This window comes from Canis lupus, chromosome 3, assembly GCF_048164855.1.
Source record: "Canis lupus baileyi chromosome 3, mCanLup2.hap1, whole genome shotgun sequence".
In the NCBI taxonomy this organism is placed as follows: Eukaryota; Metazoa; Chordata; class Mammalia; order Carnivora; family Canidae; genus Canis; species Canis lupus.
In genome coordinates, this window is record NC_132840.1 from 47,953,622 (window position 1) to 47,980,064 (window position 26,443).

The 26,443-nt window shown below is 50.3% G+C and overlaps 2 protein-coding genes across 7 annotated transcripts in view; one reads left to right on the plus strand and one right to left on the minus strand.

Annotated features, from left to right (window-relative positions):
* SLC5A10 (solute carrier family 5 member 10) overlaps window positions 1-26,443 on the plus strand; it is a 72,726-nt gene that overhangs the window by 6,303 nt on the left and 39,980 nt on the right. The window contains exons 1-9 of one of the 3 annotated variants that reach the window (XM_072820908.1): window positions 9,868-10,043; window positions 15,143-15,214; window positions 15,503-15,607; window positions 15,998-16,057; window positions 16,775-16,879; window positions 20,436-20,541; window positions 20,806-20,886; window positions 22,279-22,484; window positions 26,167-26,302. In XM_072820908.1, coding sequence (XP_072677009.1) covers window positions 9,930-10,043; window positions 15,143-15,214; window positions 15,503-15,607; window positions 15,998-16,057; window positions 16,775-16,879; window positions 20,436-20,541; window positions 20,806-20,886; window positions 22,279-22,484; window positions 26,167-26,302 — 985 coding nt within the window. In that variant the 5' untranslated portion in view covers window positions 9,868-9,929. Of the gene's footprint in view, window positions 1-9,867; window positions 10,044-15,142; window positions 15,215-15,502; window positions 15,608-15,997; window positions 16,058-16,774; window positions 16,880-20,435; window positions 20,542-20,805; window positions 20,887-22,278; window positions 22,485-26,166; window positions 26,303-26,443 lie in introns of those variants that run through there. The other 2 variants (XM_072820907.1, XM_072820906.1) reach the window with 2 other exon arrangements.
* The window catches only part of FAM83G (family with sequence similarity 83 member G), a 30,593-nt gene continuing 24,355 nt past the window's right edge, over window positions 20,206-26,443 (minus strand). For 2 of the 4 annotated variants that reach the window (XM_072820903.1, XM_072820902.1), the window contains exon 6: window positions 20,206-23,060. In XM_072820903.1, the coding sequence (XP_072677004.1) occupies window positions 22,653-23,060 (408 nt within the window). In that variant the 3' untranslated portion in view covers window positions 20,206-22,652. The other 2 variants (XM_072820904.1, XM_072820905.1) reach the window with 2 other exon arrangements.

The following is a 26,443-nucleotide window of genomic DNA, read 5'->3' on the forward strand; positions in this document are numbered from 1 at the left end:
ATAATTATATTAATGTAAATAGATTAAACTCTGCAATCAAAAGACAGAGAAATTGGGAGACTAGATTTATTTATTTATTTATTTTTAGTTTTTTAAAGATTTTATTTATTTATTCATGAGAGACACACACACACACAGAGGCAGAGACACAGGCAGAGGGAGAAGCAGGCTCCATGCAGGGAGCCCGACTTGATCCTGGGTCTCCAGGATCACACCCTGGACTAAAGGCAGGTGCTAAACTGCTGAGCCACTGCCCCGGGAGACTAGATTTAAAAAAATCACAATCCATTTATAGCTGTCTAGAAGAGAATTGATCTCCAAAGACACAAATAGGTTGAAAATGAAAAGATGGAAAAAGATATTTGATGCAAAGAGTATCCAAAAACAATTGGAATGGCTTATACAAATATCAGGCAAAATAGACTTTAAGATAAAAATTGTTTCAAGACAAAGGACATTATATGACTATAAAAAGGTCAATCCATTTAGAAGATATAATAATTATAAATATATATGTACACTGGCAACAAGGTCCCAATACATTGGAAGAAAAACAGAATTGAAGGGAGAAATAGACAATTCAACACTAATAGCTGGAGATTTAAGCACCCACTTTAATAATGGATAGAACAACTTGATAAAAGATCAATAAGAAGAGGATTTGAACAACAGTATAAACCAATTAGACAATGAATATGTACAAGACATACCACTCAACAGCAGTGGAATATACATCCTTCTCAAGTGCACACAGAACATTCTCCAGGACAGATCATATAAGAGATCACAAGACCAGTCTAAATAAGTTTAAAATGACTGAAATCCTACAAAGTATCTTCTCTAACCATAAAAATAAAACAGGAACCAGTAACAGAAGGAAATCCAGAAAATTCATAAATATGTGGAAATTTTAAAAACATTTTAAAAAGAACCCCTGGGTCAATGAAGAAATGAGAAGGTGAATTAGAAAAAAAAAAAAAAACACTTTGAGATAAACAAAAATGAAGACACAATAGCAAAGGTTATATGATTTATGAAAACTCTTCAGAAAGAAATTTATAGCTGTAAATGGCTATATTAAAAAAGAAGAAAGGTCTCATATAAATCACTTAATTGAACACCTTAAGAAACTAGAAAAAGAAGAACAACTAAATTTAAAGAGCAGAAGGATGGAAATAATCTGGTATAAAGTGGAGATAAGCAAAAGAAAAAAGAGAAAAACAGTGGAGAAAATAAATAAAGCCAAAAGTTGATTCTTTGAAAAGGTCAACACAGGGACACCTGGGTGGCTCAGTGGTTGAGTGTCTGCTTTTGGCTCAGGTTGTGATCCCAGGGTCCTGGGATTGAATCCTGCATCAGGTTCCTCACAAGGAGCCTGCTTCTCCCTCTGCCTATATCTCTGCCTCTCTCCATGTGTCTCTCATGAATAAATAAATAAATAACAGCTTTTTTAAAAAAAAGAAAGAAAGAGAAGGTCAACACAAACAACAAACCTCTAGCTGGATTGACTAAGAAAAAAATCAGCAAAGACTCAAATTACTGAAATCAGAAATGAAAGTGAGAACATTACTACTGATGTTACAAAAGCAAGAAGGATTGGTTATAAGAGAGCACTCAGAGAGTACAACAACAGACTGGATAACTTAGATGAAATGGACAGGTTCTAAAAACACCCAAACTATCAAAACTGACTCAAGAAGAAATAGAAAAATTGAATAGACCTATAACAAGTAAAGAGATTGAATCGGTATCCAAAAAACTCCAACAAAGAGAAGCCCAGTACCAAATGGCTTCACTGGTGAATTCTATAAAACTTTTAAAGGGGAATTAACACAAATACTTCCCAAACTCTTCCAAAAAATTACAGAGGTGTGTTATGGGTTGAATATTTGTGTCCTTCCAAAATTCATATGTTGAAGCCACGACCCCCAAATATGACTGTTTTTGGAAATAAGACCTTGTGGAGGTCTTATTTAAGCTTAAGAGAAGTCATAATGTTGGGGCCCTGATCCAATTGATTAATATCCTTATAAAAAGAAACAGAACCCCCCTCTCTCTCTCTCTCTCTCTTTCTCTTTCTCTTTCTCTCTCTCTCTTCCATGTGAGGACATAGTGAGAATGTGGCCATTCACCAATCAGGAAGAGAGCTCTTGCCAGGGACAGAACCAGCTGAACATTTTGATTTGGGACTTCTAGGCTCCAGAACTATGAGAAAATAAATTTCTCTTGTTTCAGCCATCCATTCTATATTTTGTCAGGGCAATCTGAGCTGACAAGCTGAGAAAACTAAGACAAGGAGGGAACACTTCTTAACTCATTCTATGAGGCCAGCATTACCCTGATACCATAGCCAGGCCAAGATTTCACACAAAAAGAAAATGATAGACTAATATCTTTTATTGAATATTAATTGAAAAATTCTCAACAAAATAGTAGCAAACCAAATCTAGTACTTTATTGAAAGGATTATACACATGAGCAAATAGGATTTATTCCAGGAATGCAAGTGTAGATCAACATACAAAAATCAATGTCACATACGATATTAATAGAATAAAGAGGAGGGGAGTCTGGGAGTATCAGTCGATTGAGCATCTGCCTTTCGCTTGGATCATGATCCCGGGGTCCTGGGATCAAGCCCTGCATTGGGCTCCTTACTCAATATGAAGCCTGCTTTTCCCTCTCTCTCCACCCCTCCCTCTCACTCATGCTCTCTCTCTAAAATAAATAAATAAAATCTTTAAAAAAATAGAATAATGAGGGAAAGCCCACACATAATCTTTTCAATGGCTGCAGAAAAACATTTGAAACAATCCAACACCCTTTCATGATAAAAATATTCAACAAACTAGGAATAGTAAGGAAGTTTCTCAAGATGAAAAGGGGTATATATGAAAAGCCCACAGTAAGATACTTAATGGTGAAAGGCTGGAGTTTTACCTTAAAATCGAGACCAAGATAAGATGTACTCTCTCAACCACTTCTATTCAACATTGTCCTGAAAGTTCTAGGAAGAGAAATCAGGCAAAAAAAAAACAAAATAAAAGTCATACAAGTTGGAAAGGAAGGAGTAAAACTAACTCCATTCACAGATTACCTAATATCATATATAGAAAATCCTAAAAAAAAAAAATTCCTGAAGAATCCACACCAAAACCCTATTAGCGCTAACAAGTTCAGCAAAGCTGCAGGATGTAAGACCAACAACCAACAGTTGTGTTTCTATACACTAGAAATAGTCAAGAGTCTTCTCTGCCTCCCAGCACCTATATGCCTTATACACTCCTTACATAAGACCCCTGTGGGGCTAACCAAGGTTTGAATTGGCTAATCTGGCCCTATGCTGAGAACCCTAAAGCATTCCAGCCGTGGACCTAGCGACTAATGATGTTGAGGGTCTTTCATGTACCTTTTGGCCATTTGTTTATCTATTTGGGTCTTGTGCCCATTATAACTGGATTATTTCTTTGTTTTGTTTTGCTTGCTATTTAGTTGTATGAGTTCTTTATATATTTTGGGTATTAACTTCTTATCAGATAAAGGCTTGCAAATGTTTTTTCCCCATTTTACAGGTTGTTTTTTTAGTTTGTGATTGTTTCTTTTACTGTGAAGAAACCTTTTAGTTTGATGTAGTCCCACTTATTTTTTATTTTGTTGCTTATGTTTTAGGTGTCATGTCCAAAAATCATTGCCAAGAGCCATGTCAAGAGGTTTTTTTCCCCTACATTTTCTTCTAGGAGTCTCATGGTTTTGGATCTTATATTTAAGTCTAATCCATTTTAGGTTAATTTTTGTGACTGGTGAAAAATAGGAGTCTAGTTATATTCTTTTATATGTGAATGTCCAACTTTCCAGCACCATTTATTAAAGAGACTGTCTTTTCCCCATTACATATTCTTGGCTCCCTTGTCAAATATTAGTTGACCATATTTACTTGAGTTTATTTCCGGGCTCTTAGTTCTGTTCCATCAATGTATTTGTCTGTTTTTATGCCAGTACCATACTGTTTTGATTACAATGTAATTATAATTATAAATTATAGTATAGTTTGAAATTAGAAGTGTGATGCCTCCCACTTTATTCTTCTTTTTCAGAATTTCTTTGACTATTTGGTGTCTTTTGTGCTTCCACATAAATTTTAGGACTGTCTTTTCCTACTTCTTTAAAAGAAAAAATACCATTGGAATCTTGATAGGGATGGCATTGAATCTAGAGATGGCTTTTGGTAGTATTGAGATGCTAGTAATATTACTTCTTTCAATCCATGAACATGGGATATCTTTCCATTCATTTGTATCTTCTTCAATTTCTTTCATCAGTGTTTTAATTTTCAGAGTAGAGCTCTTTCATCTCATTGGTTAAATTTATTCCTAAGTATTTTATTTTTTTTTGATGCTATTGTGGATGAATTTTGTAAAGTTTCTCTTTCAGATAATTCATTGTTAACATATAGAAATACTACTGTTTTTTTTTAATTTTTATTTATTTATGATAGTCACAGAGAGAGAGAGAGAGAGAGGCAGAGACACAGGGAGAGGGAGAAGCAGGCTCCGTACACCGGGAGCCCGATGTGGGATTCGATCCTGGGTCTCCAGGATCGCGCCCTGGGCCAAAGGCAGGCGCTAAACCGCTGCGCCACCCAGGGATCCCTGTTTTTTTATGTTAATTTTGTATCCTGCAACTTTACTGAATTTGTGATTAGATCTAACCCTTTTTTGATGGAGTCTTTAGGATTTTCTATATATAAAATCATATCATTTGCAAATATAGATAATTCTACTTCTTCCTTTCCAATGCTGATTTTTTATTTCTTTTTCTTGCCTGACTGCTCTGGCAAGGACTTCTAGCACTGTGGTGAATTGGATTGGTCAAAGTGAGCGCTGTTGTCTTATTCCTTAGAGGAAAAGCTTTCAAACTTTCATCATTGAATCTGATGTTAACTGTGGGCATATCATGTATGCCCTTTATTATGTTGAGAAAGTTCTTGTTGTCCTAATTTGTTGAGTTTTTATCATGAATGGAAGCTGAATGTTATCAAATGCTTTTTCTGCATCCACTGAATGATCATAGGATTTTTTTCCTTTTGTTCTATTAATGTGATGTAGCACACTGATTGATTTGCATATGTTGAACCATCCTTGCATTCCATGTAGAAATCCCAATTGATCATGGTGAATGATCTTTTTAATGTGCTCCTAAATTCCATTTGCAAGTATTTTCTTGAGAATTTTTGTGACTATATTCATTAGTGATGTTGGTCTGTATTTTTTCTTTTCTGGTAGTGTCTTTTTCTGACTTTGAAATCAGAATGTCGGCCTAATAAAATGAATTTGGGAATATTTCCTCTTCCTTTTTTGGAAGAGTTTGAGAAGGATTGGTGTTGATTCTTTAAATGTTTGGCAAAATTCAGCAGTAAAGCCATCTATCTGGTGCTGGGTTTTTCTTCATTTGGAGCTTTTTGATTCCTGATTCAATCTCCTTAGTAGTGATTGGTTTATTCAGACTTTCTGTCTTCCTGATTCAATCATGGTGGTTTGTATGTTTCTTTTTTTTTTTTTTTAAAGATTTTCTTTTTTTTTTTTTTTTAATTTTTATTTTTATTTATTTATGAGAGTCACAGAGAGAGAGAGAGAGGCAGAGACACAGGCAGTGGGAGAAGCAGGCTCCATGCACCGGGAGCCCGATGTGGGATTCGATCCCGGGTCTCCAGGATCGCGCCCTGGGCCAAAGGCAGGCGCCAAACCGCTGCGCCACCCAGGGATCCCGGTTTGTATGTTTCTAAGAATTTTTTTGGTCATTTTTTTCTAGGCTGTCCAGTTTGTTGGTGTGTAATTTTTCATAGTAGCTTCTTATGATCCTTTGTATTTCTAAGACATCAGTTGTACTGTTTCATTTTTCATTTATAATTTTGTTGTTTGGATCTCCTCTATTGTTTTCCCTGGTTAACCTAGATAAAGTTTCATCAATTTTGTTTATCTTTTCCCAACCAACTCTTAGCTTAATTAATCTTTTCTATTGTTTTTTTTGTTTTCTCTTTCATTTATTTCTCTCTAATCTTTATTATTTCATTCCTCCTGCTAACCTTGGGCTCAGTTTATTCTTTTTCTCGTTCCTTGAGGCATGGTGTTAGGTTGTTTACTTAGGATCTTTCTTACTTATTTTTAAAAAGTTTTATTTTAATTCCAGTTATTTAACATATAGTGTTACATTAGTTTCATGTGTACAGTATAGTGATGCAACAATTCCGTATATCACCCAGTGTTCATCATACTTACTTCTTAATGTAGGCATTTGTTGCTTTGAAGTTCTCTTTTAGAACTGATTTTGCTGCATCTCATAAGTTTTGGTATGTTGTATTTCCATTTTCATTTGTTTCAAGATACTTTTTTATTTCTCCTTTAATTTCATCTTTGATCCATTGTCGTTTAGGAGACTGTTCTTTAATTTCCATGTATTCATGAATTTTCTGGGTATTCTTTTCATTATTGATTTCTAGTTTCATACCATTGTGGTTAGAGAAGATACTTGGTATGAATTCAGTTTTCTTGAATTTGCTGACTTGTTTTGTCTAATATAAGTTGTTTTGTCTAATATGTTTGGTCTAGCATATGGTCTATTCTAGAAACTGTTTCATGTGCACTTGAGAAGAATATGCATTCTATTATTGTTAGACATAGTGTTCTGTGTATGTTAGGTCCATTTGGTTTGTAGTGTTGTTCAAACCGTATGCTGTTTCTTTATTGATTCTCTGTCTTGATGATCTATCCATTGTTGGAGTTGGGCATAAAGTCCCAACTATTATTGTATTGCTGTTTATTTGAAAAGAAACTTCTTAATGGATACAGGATTTTACCTTGGCTCAGTACATTTATACATAATACCAAGACCACCAAAGCCTTTTAAATCTCAGAAATCTATTTTTATCAAGGTAAAATATACATAATGTAAAATTAATCATTTTAAACATTTTATTTTATTTTTATTTTATTTTTTTAAAAGATTTTATTTATTTATTCATGATAGTCACAGAGAGAGAGAGAGAGAGGCAGAGACACAGGCAGAGGGAGAAGCGGGCTCCATGCAGGGAGCCCGATGTGGGATTCGATCCCGGGTCTCTAGGATCGTGCCCTGGGCCAAAGGCAGGCGCCAAACCGCTGCGCCACCCAGGGATCCCATTTTTTAAACATTTTAAAGTATACCATTCAGTGGCCCTTAGATAGCTTCAGGATGGGAACAAGACATCAGAAAGACCAAGGTATGATGAGAAGTCTGGAACTTTTAGCCTTGAGTTAATTAATCCTTGGTGGCCAGTGATTTAATCCATAATGCCTGGGTGATGAAATTTATGTAAACATCCCTACATGATGAATAGGGTTCAGGGAGCTTTCAGGTTGGTGGACACACCCATGTACTGGGACCCTTTTGGATCTCACTCTATGTACCTCTCCATCTGGCTGTTCATCTGTACATTTATAATAATCTTTATCATATATATACTGATAATTGTAAGTAAAACATTTCCCTGAATTCTGTAAACCATCTAGCAAATTATGAAATCTGAGAAGGGGATTGTGGGAACTTCCAACATTTATAGATGGTCAGTCAGAAGAGTAAGACTCTTTAAGAACTTAGACTGTGGGGTCTTCGTTAACTTGGGTAAGTCATGGCAGAATTGAATCAAATTGTAGGACACCTAGTTGGCATCCAGGGAGATGGAGAATTCATTGGTGTGGGGAAAAAAATCCCCACACATTTGGCATCAGCGGTGGTGTTGGAAAACATGACATAGGAGTTTCCTCTTGGGATGGATGCAGCTTAATGATATGGCTGGCTTCTTGGCTGGGCAGTCCCATTCATTCCTGTCCTGGGTGAGTTGGGCCAGAAGACTTTGATCTGAGTGCGGTCATGTTGGGTAGGATGGGGTGGGAATATGGAATGTGATTGGGCTTAAGTGTGGAATTTCTCATGTCCTTCACTGCTGTCCTCTCCCTGTCCTTGTGACCATCCACTCCTTGTGACCTCTAGTCCCCAGAACTTGTTACCATAGGCAGGCGGTTTTATCCCTAATGGTTTATTTCCTTCTGAGACCCAGGCTGAGGAGAGGGGACCAAAGACAATTTTTCAACCTCTTTATCTTTAGGAGACTGCTTTAATAAATTTCGATAGTATCCAGTTGGGTCCTTCTGGTATAAAATGATCTTTTGATTCACGATATGCTTCTAGCAATGGCTTGGAAAGTAAACACCATTGGAGAGGCTAGCTGGCTGACGGTGTGGGTAGTTGGGGAGGGGGCAATGTGCGCCTGCCTGAATTTACTATACACAGTGACTTAGTTGCTCTGCCGTGTCTAGTTTTGCATGTAATCTTTAAACAGTCTACCTCGGGTTACCAAGTAACAGGTGCAGTTGGGTTTTTGCAGGTCAGTATGTTCCCAGCTCACTGCTCACTCATTAACACTTCTAGAAGAGCTGCGTGTCCCGGTTAAACTCCAAATACTTTGCAAAGCCACGGGCAGTGTCGGAGACATCCACCAGGCTGTGGATAATGATTTCATTAGTGAGTAAGCATCTGAGACTCTATGGGTTCCAGTGGAACCAGAGCCATCATTATCACCAATGGGGAACATCTGGGGTCAGATCTGGAGGGCTGAATCCCAGCTCTGCCCCTGACATGGCCAGATGACAGATGGCTTAGCCTCCTGGCCTCCATTCCTTGACTGTGATATGATGTCACCTACTCTGAGTGAGCGACAAAATGTGACAGCATGCAGAAAGGCGAAGCATTGTCCTTAGCTCCTGGCAGGCAACTGCTGGATGTGTCCCTCCGTGGACGTCCTGAGGAGACCACGGAGACCTGAACAGAGATGGTCACAACGAGGGGCTTGAGATTGTTTCAACTGGTCTAGAAAAAGAAAGCAAAAATGAAACTGTGAAACTTTCCAAAGACTTTCAGTGGTTAAGAGTATTTAATAATAAGGAAAAAGAAAGCAGAATATTTGGCAACAGGCCTTTATTGTCCAAATCTGGGATGTTCTGGGGCCGAGACTCTTGTGGCTGGAAGTGAACCACATGATGCAAGAGTCATCATCCCAAGCCTCTCTAAGTCCACTCATGGCCTAACAGCCACAGGACATGGTTGCCCACCACAGTGGTGTCCCCAGACGTGAGACATCTGTCTCCAACCTTCCATGCTTCTTATACAAATTATTTTATTTTTTTTTTAAGATTTTATATTTTATTCATGAGAGACACAGAGAGAGAGGCAGAGATACAGGCAGAGGGAGAAGTAGGCTCCCTGCAGGGAACCCAATATGGGACTTGATCCAGGGACCCCGGGGTCACGACCTGAGCCAAAGGTAGATGCTAACCATTGAGTCACTCAGGTGCCCCTTCTTATACAAATTAAATAAAGGTCAAGCCACACATCAGGTAACTGAGCCCTTTCTCGGACTATTCTGTTTGCCTTTGGATGCACTAAACTGCCTATCTATCTATCTATCTATCTATCTATCTATCTATCTATCTATCTATCTATCTATCATCTATCTATCTATTTATTTATTTATAAAGTATTTTGAGCAGGCTCCACACCCAACATGAGGATCGAACTTGCAACCCTGAGATCAAGAGGCACATACTTTACCGACTGAGCCCACCAGGTGCCCCCTAACTCCCTTTATTTTTCCCAAACCTCCTCTGAGTTTAGGGGGGACTCTCCCCCTTTCTCACAGTCAGGATTTGCTTCCCGCTGGGGGGCAGAGGACACCCTGGCTGCAGTTGGAAGCAGCTTCCCTGCACGCGGCTGCCTTGTGGGCTGGAGATGCCACCATCCCGGCTCGGTTTAATGATCAATTTACTGCCTGCCGGGAAGCCCTTTCTGACCCGGTCCAGCCTCAGTTCCTCTTGCTCAGAGCTGGTGTCTGCTGCAGAATGACGGCTGACAACTCCACCGGCGACCCACATGCTCCCCGGCCGCAGCTGAGCGTCACCGACATCATCGTCATCACCGTGTATTTCGCTCTGAATGTGGCCGTGGGCATATGGGTGAGAGGCCCGCGGGGGGCGGCCGGCCAGGGTGGGCACTGGGGCTGGGAACCCGGCATCGTCTCTCCTGGAGGCCTGAGGTCTGCTGGGGTCCTCCTCCCGGCCCTGGGGTGGATTTGTCCAAGACTTTGACCTAGTCCCTTTCTCTTTGGGCAGTGGCTGCTCAGTGTCCAAGGTGAGGAAGAGGAAGTCCTCTCCAGTGGGCAGGCGGGGCGGTGTGTGGGAAGCTCACTGGGCTTTCGCTCGGCCGACAAGCTGGGTATCCAGTACCGTGTCCTCCTCCCAGCCTCTGTCTCCTCCGTCAGATGGGCCTACGGTGTGAACATCTGCGCAGCTGCTCCCACACCGGCTGGGTCAGGATCCAGAGAAGGGGAGGGGCACACAGAGCCTGGGGACCATTATTTTATTTTATTTTAAATATTTTATTTATTCATGAGAGACAGAGAGAGAGAGAGAGAGAGAGGCAGAGACATAGGCAGAGGGAGAAGCAGGCTCCACACAGGGAGCCCTATGTGGGACTCGATCCAGGGTCTCCAGGATCACACCCTGGGCTGAAGGCAGCACTAAACCTCTGAGCCACCCAGGGATCCCCAGGACCTTTATTTTTAAAAGGACTGTGTCCACCAGCCTAGTCTAGTTCCTGAGACAGCTTCTCTCACCTTCGATGAGGAAGAGAAGTGATTTAGGCCATCACAGACTCCAGCAGCAGTGAGGCCACTGCTATGCAGGCCCTGTGCTCATCACCGGGTCCCCACAGCCCCGTTTACAGATGAACCCCAGTGCTCTGGGGTCTGGGACTTACCCAGTGAACCCCAAGTCCTTGTGCATAGGGGAGGAGAGGTTCCTCCTGTCTACTTATAATGCTGACCTTGGAGGACTACGTGGCAGGGAGGTGAACACAAAACCAGCTTTGGGTTTGCAGAAGCCAGGCCCTTCCTCCTTGTCTTCAGAGCTCCCCAGGCTAGCGTCCCTGAGCCATGGTACATGGTGGTCTCATCCACGGGGGGAGAATGAGTATCCTTTTTTATCCACTCCAGCCCCTGATTTAAGCCCGAGTGCCAGAGGCAAGAATGTCACATTCCCAGCTCTGGCATCCTAAAAAGCCGCTCAGCATTCTGGGCCTTGGGGTCTTGATCTCTAAGACGGACTCAGCACCTACTTCATCCCAAGCCCCGAGTGCCTGAGTCAGAGGAGTTCTGCTACCCAAGGTGCCTACATGGGCTCGGATTCTGCTGCTGCTGCTGTTGGTTCTATAGCAGGAATGGTGTGACGGTGCTGGGGGTGCTGGGGGCGCTGGGGTCAGGGGTGGTGGCAGCAGGAGTAATTGGAGTTGATTCTTAGGTGGCGGAATAGTAAACCACAGGCAGGTCAGGGCTGGTGGTCGGGACCGCTAGCTTCTAGTCCCCACTCTGGGTACTCGGAGTAAGTTACTTAACCTCTCTGGGCACGTCTCTTGAAATACGCAGTGCAGATCTGTGCAGCCCACTTCTCATGGCCATTCCAAGGAGCACAGGGGGCCAGTGGATGGGAAAATCTGTTGCCAGCCATAGCACGCTGTTTCTGGGTGAGCCGGTGGCTGGGAATTCAGGGGAGGGGCTGCCAGCGACAGAGGCTTTCTGGAGGAGGTGAGGCGATGGCCAGGTGTTGGAGGTCAGCAAGCTCCGAAGAGGGAAGAGGAGTGGGGAGAAGGCCTTCCTGGCCAGCATGGCTGGGGAGATTTAGTTGGACGCACACATCTCAGAAAATGTTTTGGGCATCTGAGCCACCCGGTGATTGGGGCCCATCGGCCTCAGTGCCCGGGCCCCACCTCCCCCAGCTTGGCTGGTGCCGTGGGCCATGAGGCTGTGGGAGTTCTGGCCTGTCCCTCCAAGCAGGCCAGGCTGGCCCAGCTCGGTGCTGCTGGCCGGATGGCTGTGAGCATATGCAGCAAAGAACAGAGCCAGACGAGAAGGGTGCCAGAGCCAGATTGTGGGTGTTCATCACTCAAATGCAGATGGGACAAGCTGGGTTGGACAGGTGCACCTGCCAAGGTGCTCTGACATTGCGATTAGGAGAACCTGGGGGAGGAGGACCTTTAAGGAGGTGAACCTGGATGAGGTACCTTGAGCTGAGCCTTTGCATCTATTAGGGTCTCTGTTAACAAGTGACAGAAAACCTAGATCGGATGAGCTCGAACAACGAAGGAAATGTAATAATGTCCATCTTGAAAAGTCCAACAATAGATAAGGCTTCAGGCACAGTAGGATCCAGGGGTTCACAGCATCATCAAGGCTATGGGTGCATTTCACTTGGCTTTCTCAGCCTCCACCCACGTGTGGCATTGTCCTGAGCCCAGTTTCCTGCACTGATGCCCAAACTGTCTGCTCAGCCTGGGTTCAGATCCTGACTCCATCACTTGCCACTCTCAGCTCTAAAAGTCTTGACTTCCTCATAGGTAATAAAACACTGCATACAAATAAAGCACTTGGAATCAACTCTGCTGCCAAGGGGCACTCAGTGAATATTAACTAGGTACACGTGGCTGCCAGCATCCCCAGAGCCTTGGCATCCTCCTCCACCTCCTAGGAGGCCAGGAGCCATCCCAGCTTAAGTCCACAACTGCCCTGAACCAGGTGTGACAGCAAAGGAATATCATAGGTCCCAAGGCTTAGATGAGTCAGGACTCTTGGAGCTCAACACTGGGTCTGGATCACTCAAGCCAATTGCCAGGAAGAAATGAGACCCCTTCAGGAAGGGAAAGGGCAAGAAGGAGGCAATTGGCAATGCCCACCATATCCTTGGAAGACGAGGAGATGTTAGGAAAAATCACGGGTTAAGAACAGAGCTGCTCTCGAAGTTGCACAGTGCACAGCCTACACAGCTGGATGTGACCATCCTGGCCAAGACTCCTGGAACCTTCATATAGTACTGCATTCACTGTGGCTGGATCATAGCTCACAGAAACTGATGGGAGTTCAGGTGGGAGAAAAGCAAGCAGGACTCATACCAAAAGCTTTGAATGACAGATGCAATCAATTCAAGAGAACCATCTTAAATATGATGGGGGGTGTGTGTGCAATTAAAGTCAGGTAGAAAGAGGCCTGTATATCAGTTGAGATTGTGTGATCCAGCCTTACGTTAGGATATGTATGCTTTGAAAAAAGAATGCAAAATATATAAATACACCTGCTGTGTTTTTCTTTTCAAATGTCTTCTGTCCTCAAGTTCACCTCTTTTCATTTTCTCCTGTCCAGATAGCACTTAGTGAGGCCTTGAAAAATCCATAGAATCACTGACCCTTATTGGTCACCTCCTAGGTACCAGTCACCATTGTCAGACTGTTACGAGTATTAACTCATTAAACCTCATAGAAGCCTATGAGGGAAGAACTTTTATTAGGCCCATATTACAGATGAGGAAACCGAGGCACCAGTGAGGTAACTTGCCCAAGATCACATAGCCAAGAAGCAGAGAAGCTGGGATTTGCTCCCAGGCACTCTGATTTCAGGTTTTTAAAAATTATATTATGGAGCACAAAATTCCATACTCCTTCCAAAACAAAAGGTATACAGGAATACTTGAGTGATAATTCTTTGAAATGTATCAGAGATTAAAATATTAGAAGTAAGAGAGGGTGTTGAGTAGCTCAGTTGGTTAAGTGTCCAACTCTTGGTTTTGGCTCAGGTCATGATCTCAGGGTCCTGGGATCGAGCCCCCGTGTCATGTCAGGCTCTGGGCTCCATGCTCAGCAGGGAGTCTGCTTGGGATTCTCTCTTTCCATCTGTCTCTTCCCCTCCCCCTACTCCATGCTTGCTCTCTCTCTCAAATAAATAAAATCTTTAAAATATTAGGGGGCACTGGGTGGCTCAGTAGTTGAGCGTCTGCCTTCAGCTCAGGTCATGATCCTGGGGTCCTGAGATCGAGTTCCACATCAGGCTCCCTGCCTGGGGCCTGCTTCTCCCTCTGCCTGTGTTTCTGCCCCTCTCTCTCTGTGTCTCTCATGAATAAATAAATAAAATCTTTTTCAAAAAATAGAAGAAATCAAGGCCAAGAAGCTCTCAGAATCCTTGACTCAAAAGTCGTCACACAGAGACAAAAATCCCACCGCTTAGGGGCGCCTGGCTGGCTCAGGCAGTAGAGCACGTGTGAGACCAAGCCCCACATTGAACATGGAGCCTACTTAAGCCATTTGAAAGTGTATAGCTCAGTGGTATTTAGAACATTCACGTGTTGTACAACCATTACCTCATCTGGTTCCAAAACTTTTTCATCACCCCGCAAGGAACCCCACACCTATTAATAGTCATTCCCCTTTGCCCCCTCTCCTCAGCCCCTGGAAACCACTACTCTACTTTCTGCCTCTATGGATTCACCTGTTCTGGACATTTCATTCCCATGGGGTCATTACCATACGTGGCCTTTTGCATCTGACTCCTTTTATTTGGCAGAATGTTCTTGAGGGCCATCTGTGTCGTGACAGGTGTCAGAACCGCATTCGATCCTGTGGTCGGGTAATATTCCGTGGTATGGACAGTCCACCTTTTGTCTGTTCGTCAGGTGATGGGCATCTGGTTGTGTCCATCAATTGGGCAACAATTGGGCTGTTATGAATATGCTGCTATGAACATTCAGGTACAAGTTTTGTTTGAACGTAGGTTTCCAGTTCTCTCGGAGGTGCAGTGGAATGCTGGGTCATTGCGTTCCCAATTAAGTGTTGACTGTTTAAGTCTTTGAAGAGCTCTCAGACTGTCTTCCACTGCAAGGGCACCATTTTATGTTCTCTGCAGTGGTTGTGAGGGTTCCAATTTCTTTTCCTTTTTTTAAATTTATTTTTATTTAATTTATTTATTTACTCATGAGAGACACACAGAGAGAGGCAGAGACATAGGCAGAGGGAGAAGCAGGCTCCATGCAGGGAGCCCGACGTGGGACTTGATCCTGGGTCTCCAGGATCACACCCCGGCTGAAGGTGGTGCTAAACCGCTAAGCCACCCAGGCTGCCCTTTTCTTTTCTTTTTCTTTTTTTTTTTTTTTTATAATTTAAATCCAATTTGCCAACATATAGCATAACACCCAGTGCTCATCTCATCGTGTGCCCATTTCTGTCTCCGCTCTTGCAGTCCTCATGCCGGGCCAGCAGGAACACCGTGAGAGGCTACTTCCTGGCGGGCCGGGACATGACCTGGTGGCCGGTGAGTGCTCTCCTCCCCCCCACAGCCCCTCCTTCTGGTGGGACTGGACCCCTGGTGCAGGTGCCCGCTAGGGGCCCATCCCTGAGGTCACCTTGTGTGCCTTCCTCACCCAAGGCCGCCACCCCCCCGCCCCCAGCCCAGGCAGGCAATGATGGGCCGGGTGGAGGCTGGCGGGAGTCCTGGAGCTGGGAGTGTAGGGATGGGGTGCTGGGAATTGTGTAAAGGGTGGGGGCTTCGGAGTCTGGGGAGGGGGGCTGCTGCTGATTCCTTGTCCTCTCTGTCCTCCAGATCGGAGCTTCTCTCTTTGCCAGCAGCGAGGGCTCGGGCCTCTTTATTGGACTGGCGGGCTCGGGTGCGGCCGGGGGCCTGGCCGTGGCGGGCTTCGAGTGGAACGTGAGCTGCCGGGGGGGGGGGGGGGTGATGGGGGGTGGCGGGCGGGTGTGAGAGGGGCAGCAGCCCCAGAGGACGCCGGTGGGGCTTCACCGGAGTCTGCCCTCGGCCCAAGGAGCAGTTCCCGGCACCTCAGGGTGGCCAGCGTCTGGACGGGTGGTGTTCCTGGGACAGGCTGGTCCTCGGATGGCCGAAGCGCTGGACAGGCCCGCGGGAGGGGAGCTTTAGCCTTGGCCCGGGGCCATCTGCTTACAGAGGCCCAGAGAGAGGACGAGGCCGCTGCGGGGTCCCGTGGCCAGGCAGGCCTCCAGACAACTGGTCCGGGCCATGTTTCTAGAGCAGGGTTTGTGGGAGCTGTGCCTGCCGTCCTCACTCTGCCTCTGTCCCCCTCAGGCCACGTATGTGCTGCTGGCCCTGGCCTGGGTGTTCGTGCCCATCTACATCTCCTCAGAGGTGAGTCTACACCTGGGGCCTCGGGATGGCCTCGCCTGGCTCGGGAGCCTTGGTCGGGCTCGGCGGAGCGGATGAGCGGCAACCCTGGCTTTGCTCAAGAGTTGGTGCGCGAACCCACTGCTCTCAGGGCTGGATTTGTTATTAATGCAACTAATATCCCTATGGACTCATGAAGACACGTCCCCGAGGACCTCAGCCTGGGGACTTTGTTGGTTTCTCCTATCCCTGCTTGCTGTGCCTGGGGGATAGGCTCCGTCTGCTTGAGCACACAGGCTGCAGACCTGGGGGACACACGGGGGGGGGGGGGGCATATCTGGGGGGCCACACCTGGGCAGCACACCTGGGGGCCACACCTGGGCGGCACACCTGGGGGGCATACCTGGGCGGCACATGTGGGCAGCACACCTGGGGGGCACACGTGGGGGCCCCCTCCCAGGTGATTCTGTCCCTGACCTGCCCACTCCTTCAGCCCCAGCTGGGCAGTCACTGACCTCCAGTGGCTTCCACTTCCTGGATCTCCTAGCCGTCATGGCCATCTTCCCCATTCAGCTGTGTCATAGCTCATCTGGGTTTGTCACAACAGCCCCCAGACTTGTCTCTCTGTCCCTAGTCACAGTCCAGGTTCTGGGACGGTGGTAAGCGGGCCTGGCTCTGTCCTGGAGCAGCTCTGGCCCTGAACTCGGGCAAGAGCTTAGTCCCACCCCCGTGTCTCCCCAGATCGTCACCATGCCCGAATACATTCAGAAGCGCTATGGAGGCCAGCGGATCCGCACCTACCTGTCTGTCCTGTCCCTGCTGCTGTCTGTCTTCACCAAGATATCGGTGAGCTGCGCTGTACTCCCAGCGTCCGGCCAACACAGCCTGGAATCCTCCCTACTCTGGGGGCCCTCAAACACACCTGACATGCCCATCTCTGTCTCTGGGTCCCTAGCTGGGGAAACTGAGGCCCAGAGAGGGGCAAGGAGTTGCCCACCCAGTGAGGCTGGCCTAGCAGGCCTTCTGCCTTCTGCTCGGCCCCAGGTCTAGATATGAGGGTGTTGGCGTTCTCCCCGGGAGAGGTCACTGGTGGGGGCGCGGAGGTGAGCCAGGACTGTCCCCTAGGGGGCGCTGAGCGCGCGGTCTCTGGCGGCTCCCAAGCTGCAGGGAGCCCGGCCTGTGGCCCGTCAGCTCCTTCACACAGCTGACCCCTGGCGGCGCCCTTCGGGCACTGCGGCGCCACCCTGGTGGGCCCTCCAGGCCTCTTTGCCCTGGGGGCCTGGACTTGTCCCCCCCCTAGGAGGGTAAGAGTGGAAAGCACACCCTGAATGCCAACCAGGGCCCACTTAGGCCAGCTCTTCACACTGTCCCCTCTCTGGTCCCAGAAGTATCTGACCTAGAGATACCTAGAATCCAGGCCCCCTGACCTGACTCTCCTGGACACATCCTACACCGCCCGCCCGCCTCTCTCCTTGACATCTGTTCCCCACCCCACGTCAGTGTCTCCCCCATTTCTTCTCTCTGTTCATTGATGTGTCCCCAGTGCTTCTATGGGCCTGGCATACGTCATGGGATTGAATGACAAAATATGCCAGGGGCCAGCTAATTGTTTCCATGAAGGGCCAGAAAGTAAATATTTTTAGCTTCGCAGGACACACACCAGTTACTGGACTTTGCTGCTGGAGTGAGAAACAATGTGTGTGACTGGACTTGGCCTGTGGGCTCTGCTGTGCCAACCCCTGGGATACACATGTAAACGTATCGACTTGAGCACCTACTGTGTGCTGGGCCCTGGGCGATAAACACATTCCTTATGTTCAGGGAGCTTTGTGTTCCAGAAAGATAAGTACACAGGCCAATATAATCACAATAGTAAAAGTGTGGTGAAAGGAGCAAAGGCGGGGCTGAATTCTAGAGCGATGAGAGCAGGGGCAGAGGTCAGGCTCCCTTCGGAGAGACTGGTTCGCATTGAACATGCCAGGCTCGCAGCGGCGGAAGGAAGGAAGGGGTGAAGGTAGAGGTGAGGCTGGAGCTCGGGGAGGGGTGAGTGACGCAGGGGACGGCAGGGGCGGCCTGCCAGGTGGCATAGGGCTGCTGGGCCTGGTTAGCTGGATTTTGTTCTATGTGCTATGGAAATGCTGAGAACTTGATTTTCCTCTGGATAAGGGATGGGGCAGAGGGTGGGAACAGCTAACGTGGGAGTGTTTTGGAAACAGCAGTGGCCAGAGGGTCGGGTGTAGGGAGTGTGGCAAAGGTGAGAAGTTTCTGGAGCCCTGAAGGGGCAGTGGTGGCCTCGATGGAGGGGGCAAGGGGCAGGACAGGCTCCTTTGGGGGTCTTGCCTGCCCTCCCTCCAACCTCCCGGAGGGCAGGTCTCTGCAGAGGGATGGAGGGCCTGTATCTGTGTCCCCTCTCTCCACATCTGCATCCCCACCCTCCAGATAAGGGCCACCGAGGCCCAGGGAGTGACGTGACCTGCTCAGAGCTGTGTATGTTTAGGATTTCTAGCTTCTACCGAGCCACAGCTCTCCTGGGACCCACAGAAGACAGGGCTCGGGCTGCAGGAGAGGTTGGATTGGGTTGGGTGCCATCAAAAGCTCCCATTGGGGCCTCCCTGGGAGCCTGTAGGCAATATTCTACTTGCTGCGGCAGCAAGTCCTTCCTGGACACTGTGCAGGGCCCCAGAGGGAAGACAGCAGCCAGAGTCCTACCTCCACACCTTGGCCTGTGTGGCTCCTGACCCCTGTCCAGGTCCTCATCACTCCTTAGGGCCCACTCTCACGGAAGAACGTTCCTGAGGAGGAGAGGTTACAGGAGCTGCATCTGGGAAGACAGTTCTGGAAGATGGGGGGTGCAGACTGGGCAGCTCCAGGTCACAGGGACCCAGCCAGTGCTGGGGGTGCAACGGTGGCCAGCCCGGTGTGACCAAGTCACCCAGCCTCAGACAGACCTATGGCTGGGGCCTGAAGGCTCCCATTGAGGCGGCCTGGGTCCACGGAGGGTCCTGAGTGGTGGCTGGAGGATGAGCAGGCAGGGGGAGGGGCTGCTTCTTTCTAGAGGACTCCTGTCCCCCTTCACTGGCCACTCTCACCTCTGATACCTGGCAGGAAGTCCCTCCTCTCCCCAGGCCTCAGTTTCTTCTCTGGTCTGATGGGACAGGGGCTCGAAGAGTCCTTCCTGCTCTGACATTCACCACCTTGGGCTTCTGTCCTCAGGCTGGAGGTAGACACACTGTTCCCAACACACACGCGTGCACGCTCACGCACATGCACACCACCAAGCCAGCCAGAGTGAGTGGCCGCTCTTCTCCCAAAAGCACCTTGTTAGAGTCCACACTGGCTGGTCTCTCCCAGGGAGGGTAGAGGAGGAGCCTGGCGGGAGAGCTACAGGGGACAGAGGCTGTGGAGTGAGACCCAGGTTCTGTGGGCGCTGTGTCCTCAGGGCTGGGGCCGGGGCAGAGGGTCCACACGCCGACTGGGCAGTGCTGGCTGGCTCGTGTCGGGCCAGGCGCTGCAGTCGTTCCGGGCCCGCGCCCCTGGGCCTTGTGCTTCCCCCCACACGCAGGCTCGGCTGACCCATCGCCTTGCCAGGCTTCTCAGGAGCCTGTTGGCCCCAAAGGCTGTATTTTGGGTCAGCTCTCCTGCACTAAGGAGGCCCAGAATGGCAGATTCGGAGCCCCTTGCCCAACCCCAGGTCCCACAGGACAGAGTCCTGCCGGCCTTCCCTGGGCTCACCCCTGGGGGTGGAATTATGGTTGGAAGGCTCACTGCAGGACGAGGGCTCCGGCCCCTTATGCTGCCCCACAGTCAGGGATAGGTGCGGCGGGATCCAGCCCAGGGGACCAGCCTCAGCCTGAGACACGGTCCTGGCTTCACTTCAACCCCACCGGAGGGCAGTAAGCAAGACTGCCCGTCTGTTCCCCAGCCTGCCCCCCTCAACACTTCTGGTCTCTTTTCACACCACCACTCCCCGGTCTAATGAGGAGCAGAGAATAGGGGGGCACACCCAGATGGGACTGGCCTGGAGACCAAAGCTGCAGACCCATCTCCTTGCGCCTCCCTCAGGGAGCCCTCCTGGACTCCTCCTTGTCCCCCTGACCTCTGGGAAGCCAGGGTACAGGGCTCCTCCCTTCACATACCCCCCCAGGGGCCAGACTCAATAACAACTCTGCTCCTTGGTAGCCACTTCGGACTTTATTAACATCAGCAACATCCCCTGCACACAGCCTGTCCACACCCGGGACCCCCTCCCACCCTTGCGACAGCGCCGACAGGTGTGTAGGGGAGGGAGTGCGTGTCTGTCCCTCCCTGTCCATGGGGCATCGTGGCCACATGTCACATGAGTGCTGCCCTGGCTCCTGCGGTCACCTCGAGCCTCCACACAAGTTTCTTTCCGGTTCCCCAGATTGACCTGTACGCGGGCGCCCTCTTTGTGCACATCTGCCTGGGCTGGAACTTCTACCTCTCCACCATCCTCATGCTCGTCATCACGGCCCTGTACACCATCGCAGGTACGTGCCCAGCCGGCGGCGGGCTCGCAAGGGGAGCTGCCCCCCAACCCGCGCACCCGTGTGGCTGGGCAGATGCGTGCCAGAGCCTGAGGGGCTGGCGGGGCTCAGGGGGCCGCCTCCTCAATGGCCCGGCCCAGTGTGGATGGGAAGCTGGCTCTGTGGGCCCAGCTGATGGGCCCCACAGCTCAGCCGCCCACGAGCGGGCAGGGGACACGTCTGCGGGAAAGCAGTCCCTCCCTCCAGCCTCCTTGTTTCTACCCACAGGGGGCCTGGCTGCTGTGATCTACACGGACGCCCTGCAAACGCTCATCATGGTGGTGGGGGCCATCATCCTGACTGTCAAAGGTGAGGCTGTCTGGGGGCTGGCCTGCCCGGACCCAGGTGCCAGCACTGGGTGGGGGTGGACTCCCAAGGACAAGCCACCAGGCAGTCAGTACCCCCGGATGGTCTTCCCTGGATGACAGAGGCTGCCTGTCCTCTCCCACCGCCAGCGCCCAGCTGTGTTTGTCACCAGCTCCGGCCTCAGGTCTGGTGTGGAGCTGACCCAGGAATGCTGGGCCACTGCCCCTGTCCTGGCTCAGGGCTTGATGGTGAGGTGTGCACACAATCAGGAGACCACAGAGCTGCCTGGGCGCCTGCTCCAACTGTTCAAACTCACGTCCGTAACCCCAAGAAGTGCTGCTACAGCCCGCTGGCCGTGGCACGGAAAGAGAGAAGAGGGTTTAGACCGGTCGGTGCTACTGGTCTGGTAACCTGGAGGGCTGCCCCAATAGGTAGTGAACTTCCCATCTCTAGAAGTACACAAGAACTCTTGAGCCTCCTCCAGATGCAGGCTGTAGGATCCCGTGGCCAGGCAATCTCGGGCCTCTGTACAGTGTTTGTACATTTGCCCCAAGTACTCGTCCGGCCCAGGCTCCAGGTGGCAGTGAGGCAAGGACCCAGGGTCCGGGCAGCAGGCTTCCTGGTTGGGAAAGGCAGGGTTGGGGACAGATGAGACAGAGGATTTCCTGTATTCAGTCGTCTCTGTATCTGCCTCCTTTCAGACCAGGGACCTGTGTCCCCAGGAGCCACTGCAGGAGGGGGACCCAGGCAGCCAGGGCCAGCCTGGATGGGAGGGGACTGATTGTAGACACAGCAAAAGCCACAGATGGGCCAGAATTTGGCCACACAGGGCCCTGACCCTGAGGTAGACAGAAACAGTGAGGGAGTGAAAGTGGTCTGGTCTCGAGACAAAAGCCTTCGGGCCTGAGCCCAGCCGGCTGGCCACGCGGCCCTGGTCACTCCCCTGCCCCTGCTGGGACTTGTTTCTGTTCTCAGTGCTACATGACTGCCAGCCATCCTCAGCTTTGCCAAAATCACATCCTTCGGAAGCCTCAGCTCAGGACTTTAACACTTTAGACTCCGCGGGAAGGTCCTCAAATGCCAAGAAAGAATACTTTGGCTCCCTTGATTTGACAACCTGAAGCTTGGCAGAGAACCCCTTGCCCGGGGCCAACAGGCATCCAGGGCCAAGAGGACACTGTGGTGTCCAGTGCAAAATGCTCATTTAATAGTATATTTTAAATACAAATAAAACAGCCATTTGAATTCCCCGATTTTTTAAAACCCTGTACCCTCCATGCCTTTCTAGACACCAGGAAAGGTGAGTGGGAAAAAGTCAAGTTTGATGCATTGGGAAGTGGGGGCCCGGAGTCAGGGCCACCAGCCACCAACCCGTCCCTGTCCCACCCCCTCCAGCTTTTGACCACATCGGCGGGTATGAGCAGCTGGCGGTCGCCTACGCCCAGGCCATCCCATCCAGGATCATCGCCAACACAACCTGCCACGTGCCGCGTGCAGATGCCATGCACATGTTCCGAGACCCCTACACAGGGGACCTCCCGTGGACTGGGATGACCTTCGGTTTGACCATCATGGCCACCTGGTACTGGTGCACTGACCAGGTGAGTGTCAATGTCGCCATCCACCCCACCTTCCCACCTTCTGGGGTGGGCTCTGGTCCGGGCGGCCCGTCTGCCAATCCCTGGAGCAGCCCCGCAAACACCTGGTTGGTGAGTCTGGGCTGGGGCAGAGGCCACGGACCGCATGGCCCCAGGCCCAGGGACAGGATGCTAGGGGTCCTTGCGGTCCCTGGGGGCCTGAGGCCTCCGTTTAGAATCAGAGGAGGCCCACTGGCCACTGCCCGTCCTGGCCTTGAGGTGCTTCGACTGGGACAGTTTGGAGTACGGGATTCCAAAAGGACTTGGGTGCTCCTCAGGGACTCTGCCATCGGCCTGGGGGCTGGCGTTTTGGGCTGGCCTTGGGGTCCCAGGATCTGCCAGCGTGCGGGGCATGGGGCCACCCTTGACCTGCCAGGGGTATGGGCCTGCCACGGCGGGGCCCGCTTTCCTGGCCGAGCTCTGGGCGCCGTCAGCAGCAGGGCGGTACCGCAGGGGTCCCGAGGTCCTCATCGGCCGCAGGAAGGCATCTTTATCCCTGGTCCCCGAGACAGGGACTCTGTAGTGGGGGCTCTGCTGGCCCTAGGGAGAAAGAGCAGAAGACAGTGAGGACACCCCAAGCTGGCACGCCTGGCTTTGCCTCTTGGCCTTGCCGCACACCAGCTGGCGGTCCTCGACAGGTTTCACTACCTCGTGCCTCAGTTTCCCCATGTCATATGGGAATGATCCCGCCTTTTATGCTTACAGTAAGGGAGGCTTCCGCTGTTCCTGCCCCAGCTTCCTCCATCTGTCAATGGGGTTGGCACCTCGATCTGGGCCAGGAGTTCGAGTGAGGGCAGGGGCTGGGTCATCTTCTGGAGTCTGACTCTTGTTCTCCCTGAGCCGTGAACACACCAGGGGACCCCAGACAGACCACCCCCTCCGAGCAGAAGTTCTGCCTGCCCCAGAAGGCCGGGGGCAGCTCTAGGAAGCACTCTGTGAGGCAAGACACAGCCATCCTGCCTCTGGACCTGCACCCCCAAGGGCCCCACCACCGCGGGATGGAGGAGGAGAGCCTTCCCTGCGAGATAGGCCCAGCCAACCCCATTCCCAGGCCCAGCAGGTAGAACTGGGATCTGCACCCAGAATTGAGTGACGTCCCCCATGGCCATGGCTCCCGTCCAGTGAGCAAAGTGCTCAGTGGGCTCAGCCCTGGCCCAGGCAGGAGGATCGTCTCTGGGCTGTGTCAGTGGAGAGTGATCCAGGTTAGGAGGCTTCAGGAACCCTGAGAGGCTGGGCCTCAGTTTCCCCAGCTATAACATGATGCTCCAAGATTGCTGTCTCCCATGTAGGCCTTTAGGGCACAGATGAGCTGACAGCAGGTGTCTGCCCAGCATCTCGGGAGAGCGGAGCCCTCGCCCATGCCCCTCCTCTCTAGGACACCTCTCTTTTCCCCACTCAGCATGGGCCTGGTGTGGCACAGGCATTTCGAGGCGGGATGTCAATCAGGAGAGTTTCCCATGAAGGCCAAGTGAGTCAGCACACTGCCTGGCCTCAAGATCAGGGCTGGCTGGGCCCTACTGCATGGATAGGAAGGTCACACGAGGAGGCCAAGGCAGGCCACGGCTGACCCCAAGGTGGTCCTGACTACCACCAACATTGGGGCCCTACAGCCTGGCCACAGCCTTACTTCCCTGTCGTCCTCCCGCTCAGGGTTTGCCTGGGGGACGGCCAGGTCCTGGCCCAGCACCCTCACAACGTAGGTGCCTTTGCACCGGATCCCGGGTGCCTGGTCCTACTCTGCCCCTCCCTGGCCTCGGTGGCCCTGTCAGAAACGCAGGGAGGCACATGGGCCAGGAGGCTTCCTGGGGTCCTGCCCTCTCCAGCAGCATACCTTCTGGCACCTGCTGCTGCTCCATGTCACAGGGAGTCTCCCTCTTAGGAGGTGACAGCACCTGCATCAATCACACAGTGGGCACCTTGTTGTGACCACCAGGCCAGCTCAGGACTTTCCCAAAGAGTGGCACTCAGGGAACTCGTGAGCAGCCAGGCACGGGCTTGGCCATCTACACGGCAGCAAGCCCGTGGGTCAGTGGTAGTATCCCATTTTGCAGATGAGGACCCAGGGGCTCGGGCAGGTTAAGCGGCTGAGCACGAGGAGTGAATGCCAGCTCTGGCCAAGCCTGTGCTCAGAGGTGCTGGGGATGCGGTAGCCCGCTGACCCAGGGAAGGTCCCGGCCTCGCTGCCCGATGCTCGCTCTGCCGGGGCAGTGAGCCTCAGCATCTCCAGCTGCAGAATGGGGTGACAGCAGCTTCCCCCACTACCTCCTAAAACGGGCCACTGTGAGTATTGAATGAAATAGTGGGATTTGATGCATGGGGTTTTAGGAAAATGCTTTTTCTCTCTCATGAGGAGTGCAGGGCTCTTGCAACCACAGGATATCTGAGGGGAAGGGTCTACAGAGAGCTGTATCTAACCCACTCACTGCCCAGACAGGGACACTGAGGCCCAAGGTGAGGCAGGGACTTGTCCCAAGTCAGAGGCAGTTGCTGGAGAAGCAGGAGTGAAGCCAGCATGTCCTGCACACTCAGGACCCCCACTTCTGCACCCTGTTCCACCAGGAGCTGAGTCTCAGAGGGAAATGCTGGGAATTATCCATTCAACTAGCATGTTTGGAAAATAAGTGAAAAATCACAGATTCTCACTCCTGAACTGCAGGTGGTGATTTACAGCACAGAACACCTGGGGCACCTGGGTGGCTCAGTGGTTGAGCATCTGCCTTCGGCTCAGGGCGTGATCCCAGGATCACTTCTGGGATCGAGTCCTGCATCGGGCTCCCTCTGTAGGGAGCTTGCTTCTCCCTCTGCCTGTGTCTCTGCCTCTCTCTGTGAGTGTCTCATGAATAAATAAAATTTTAAAAATAAATAAAGTTTTAAAAATAAATAAATTGCAAAACACCCAATGAAAAATACTTAAACGTAACAGTTGTAGACTGTACAACCCTATAAACATACTGAAACCACTGAATCGTACGGTTTACATGAATATATCTCTATAAAGCTGTTCAAAGTTACACTTAAAAAAAAACCACACAACGAAAAAATCACTTCAGAGCTGGGAGGGATCTCAGAGATGCCATTGCTTCCAATGATTGGTCCTGTCCCTCTTCCCGTCCTGCAGATCTGGAAACTGAGGCCCAGTCAGGATTTGCCTAGGGCTACATGTGGAGCTGCGCTGGGGCAGCTCCTAGCATCCCTCCACTGCCTGACCACAAGCTCCCCCAAACCCCAGGGTTTAAAGCTCCAGACCTCGGCCAGAGATGTAACACTGGTGTCAGTGTGTGCTCCTGGCACATACAAGAGTGTGCAGCCACTCTCACGGGGCGCAGGAGATGGGGGTGAGGGGTCCCAGGTCCCGTCCCACCAGGGTGGCCTCCGGCCCTGACAAGTGCCAGTGTGTCAGGCCAAGCAGGATCATGCTTTCCCTCCTCAACAGACACATGAGGAGACTGAGTCTGAGCCCCTGGAACGGCATGATCTTGCTTCTGGTGGGAATGCTGTCGGGGATCAGGCTGCCATTGCCTCCGGCAGCCCGAGGGCTAACAGGACAGCACCCTCTCTCCCGCCACCCCCTGAGCACAGCATAGAGAAACCCCAGCTCAGGTGCTCCTGAGGGGGCCTGGGGCTCACCCCCTTCTCGCGCCCCCAGGTCATCGTGCAGCGCTCGCTGTCCGCCAGGGACCTGAACCACGCCAAGGCAGGCTCCATCCTGGCCAGCTACCTCAAGATGCTGCCCATGGGCCTGATCATCATGCCAGGCATGATCAGCCGTGCGCTCTTCCCAGGTAGGACGGCCACGGGGCTGGGCCGAGGCTGCAGGGCGCCCACACTTCTGTGTCCTTGACCTACAGCGGTCATCAGGAGGAGAGGCAAAGCACGAATGTGGGCTGTTTCCTGGTCCAGGGGAGAGGGGAGGACAATGGTCC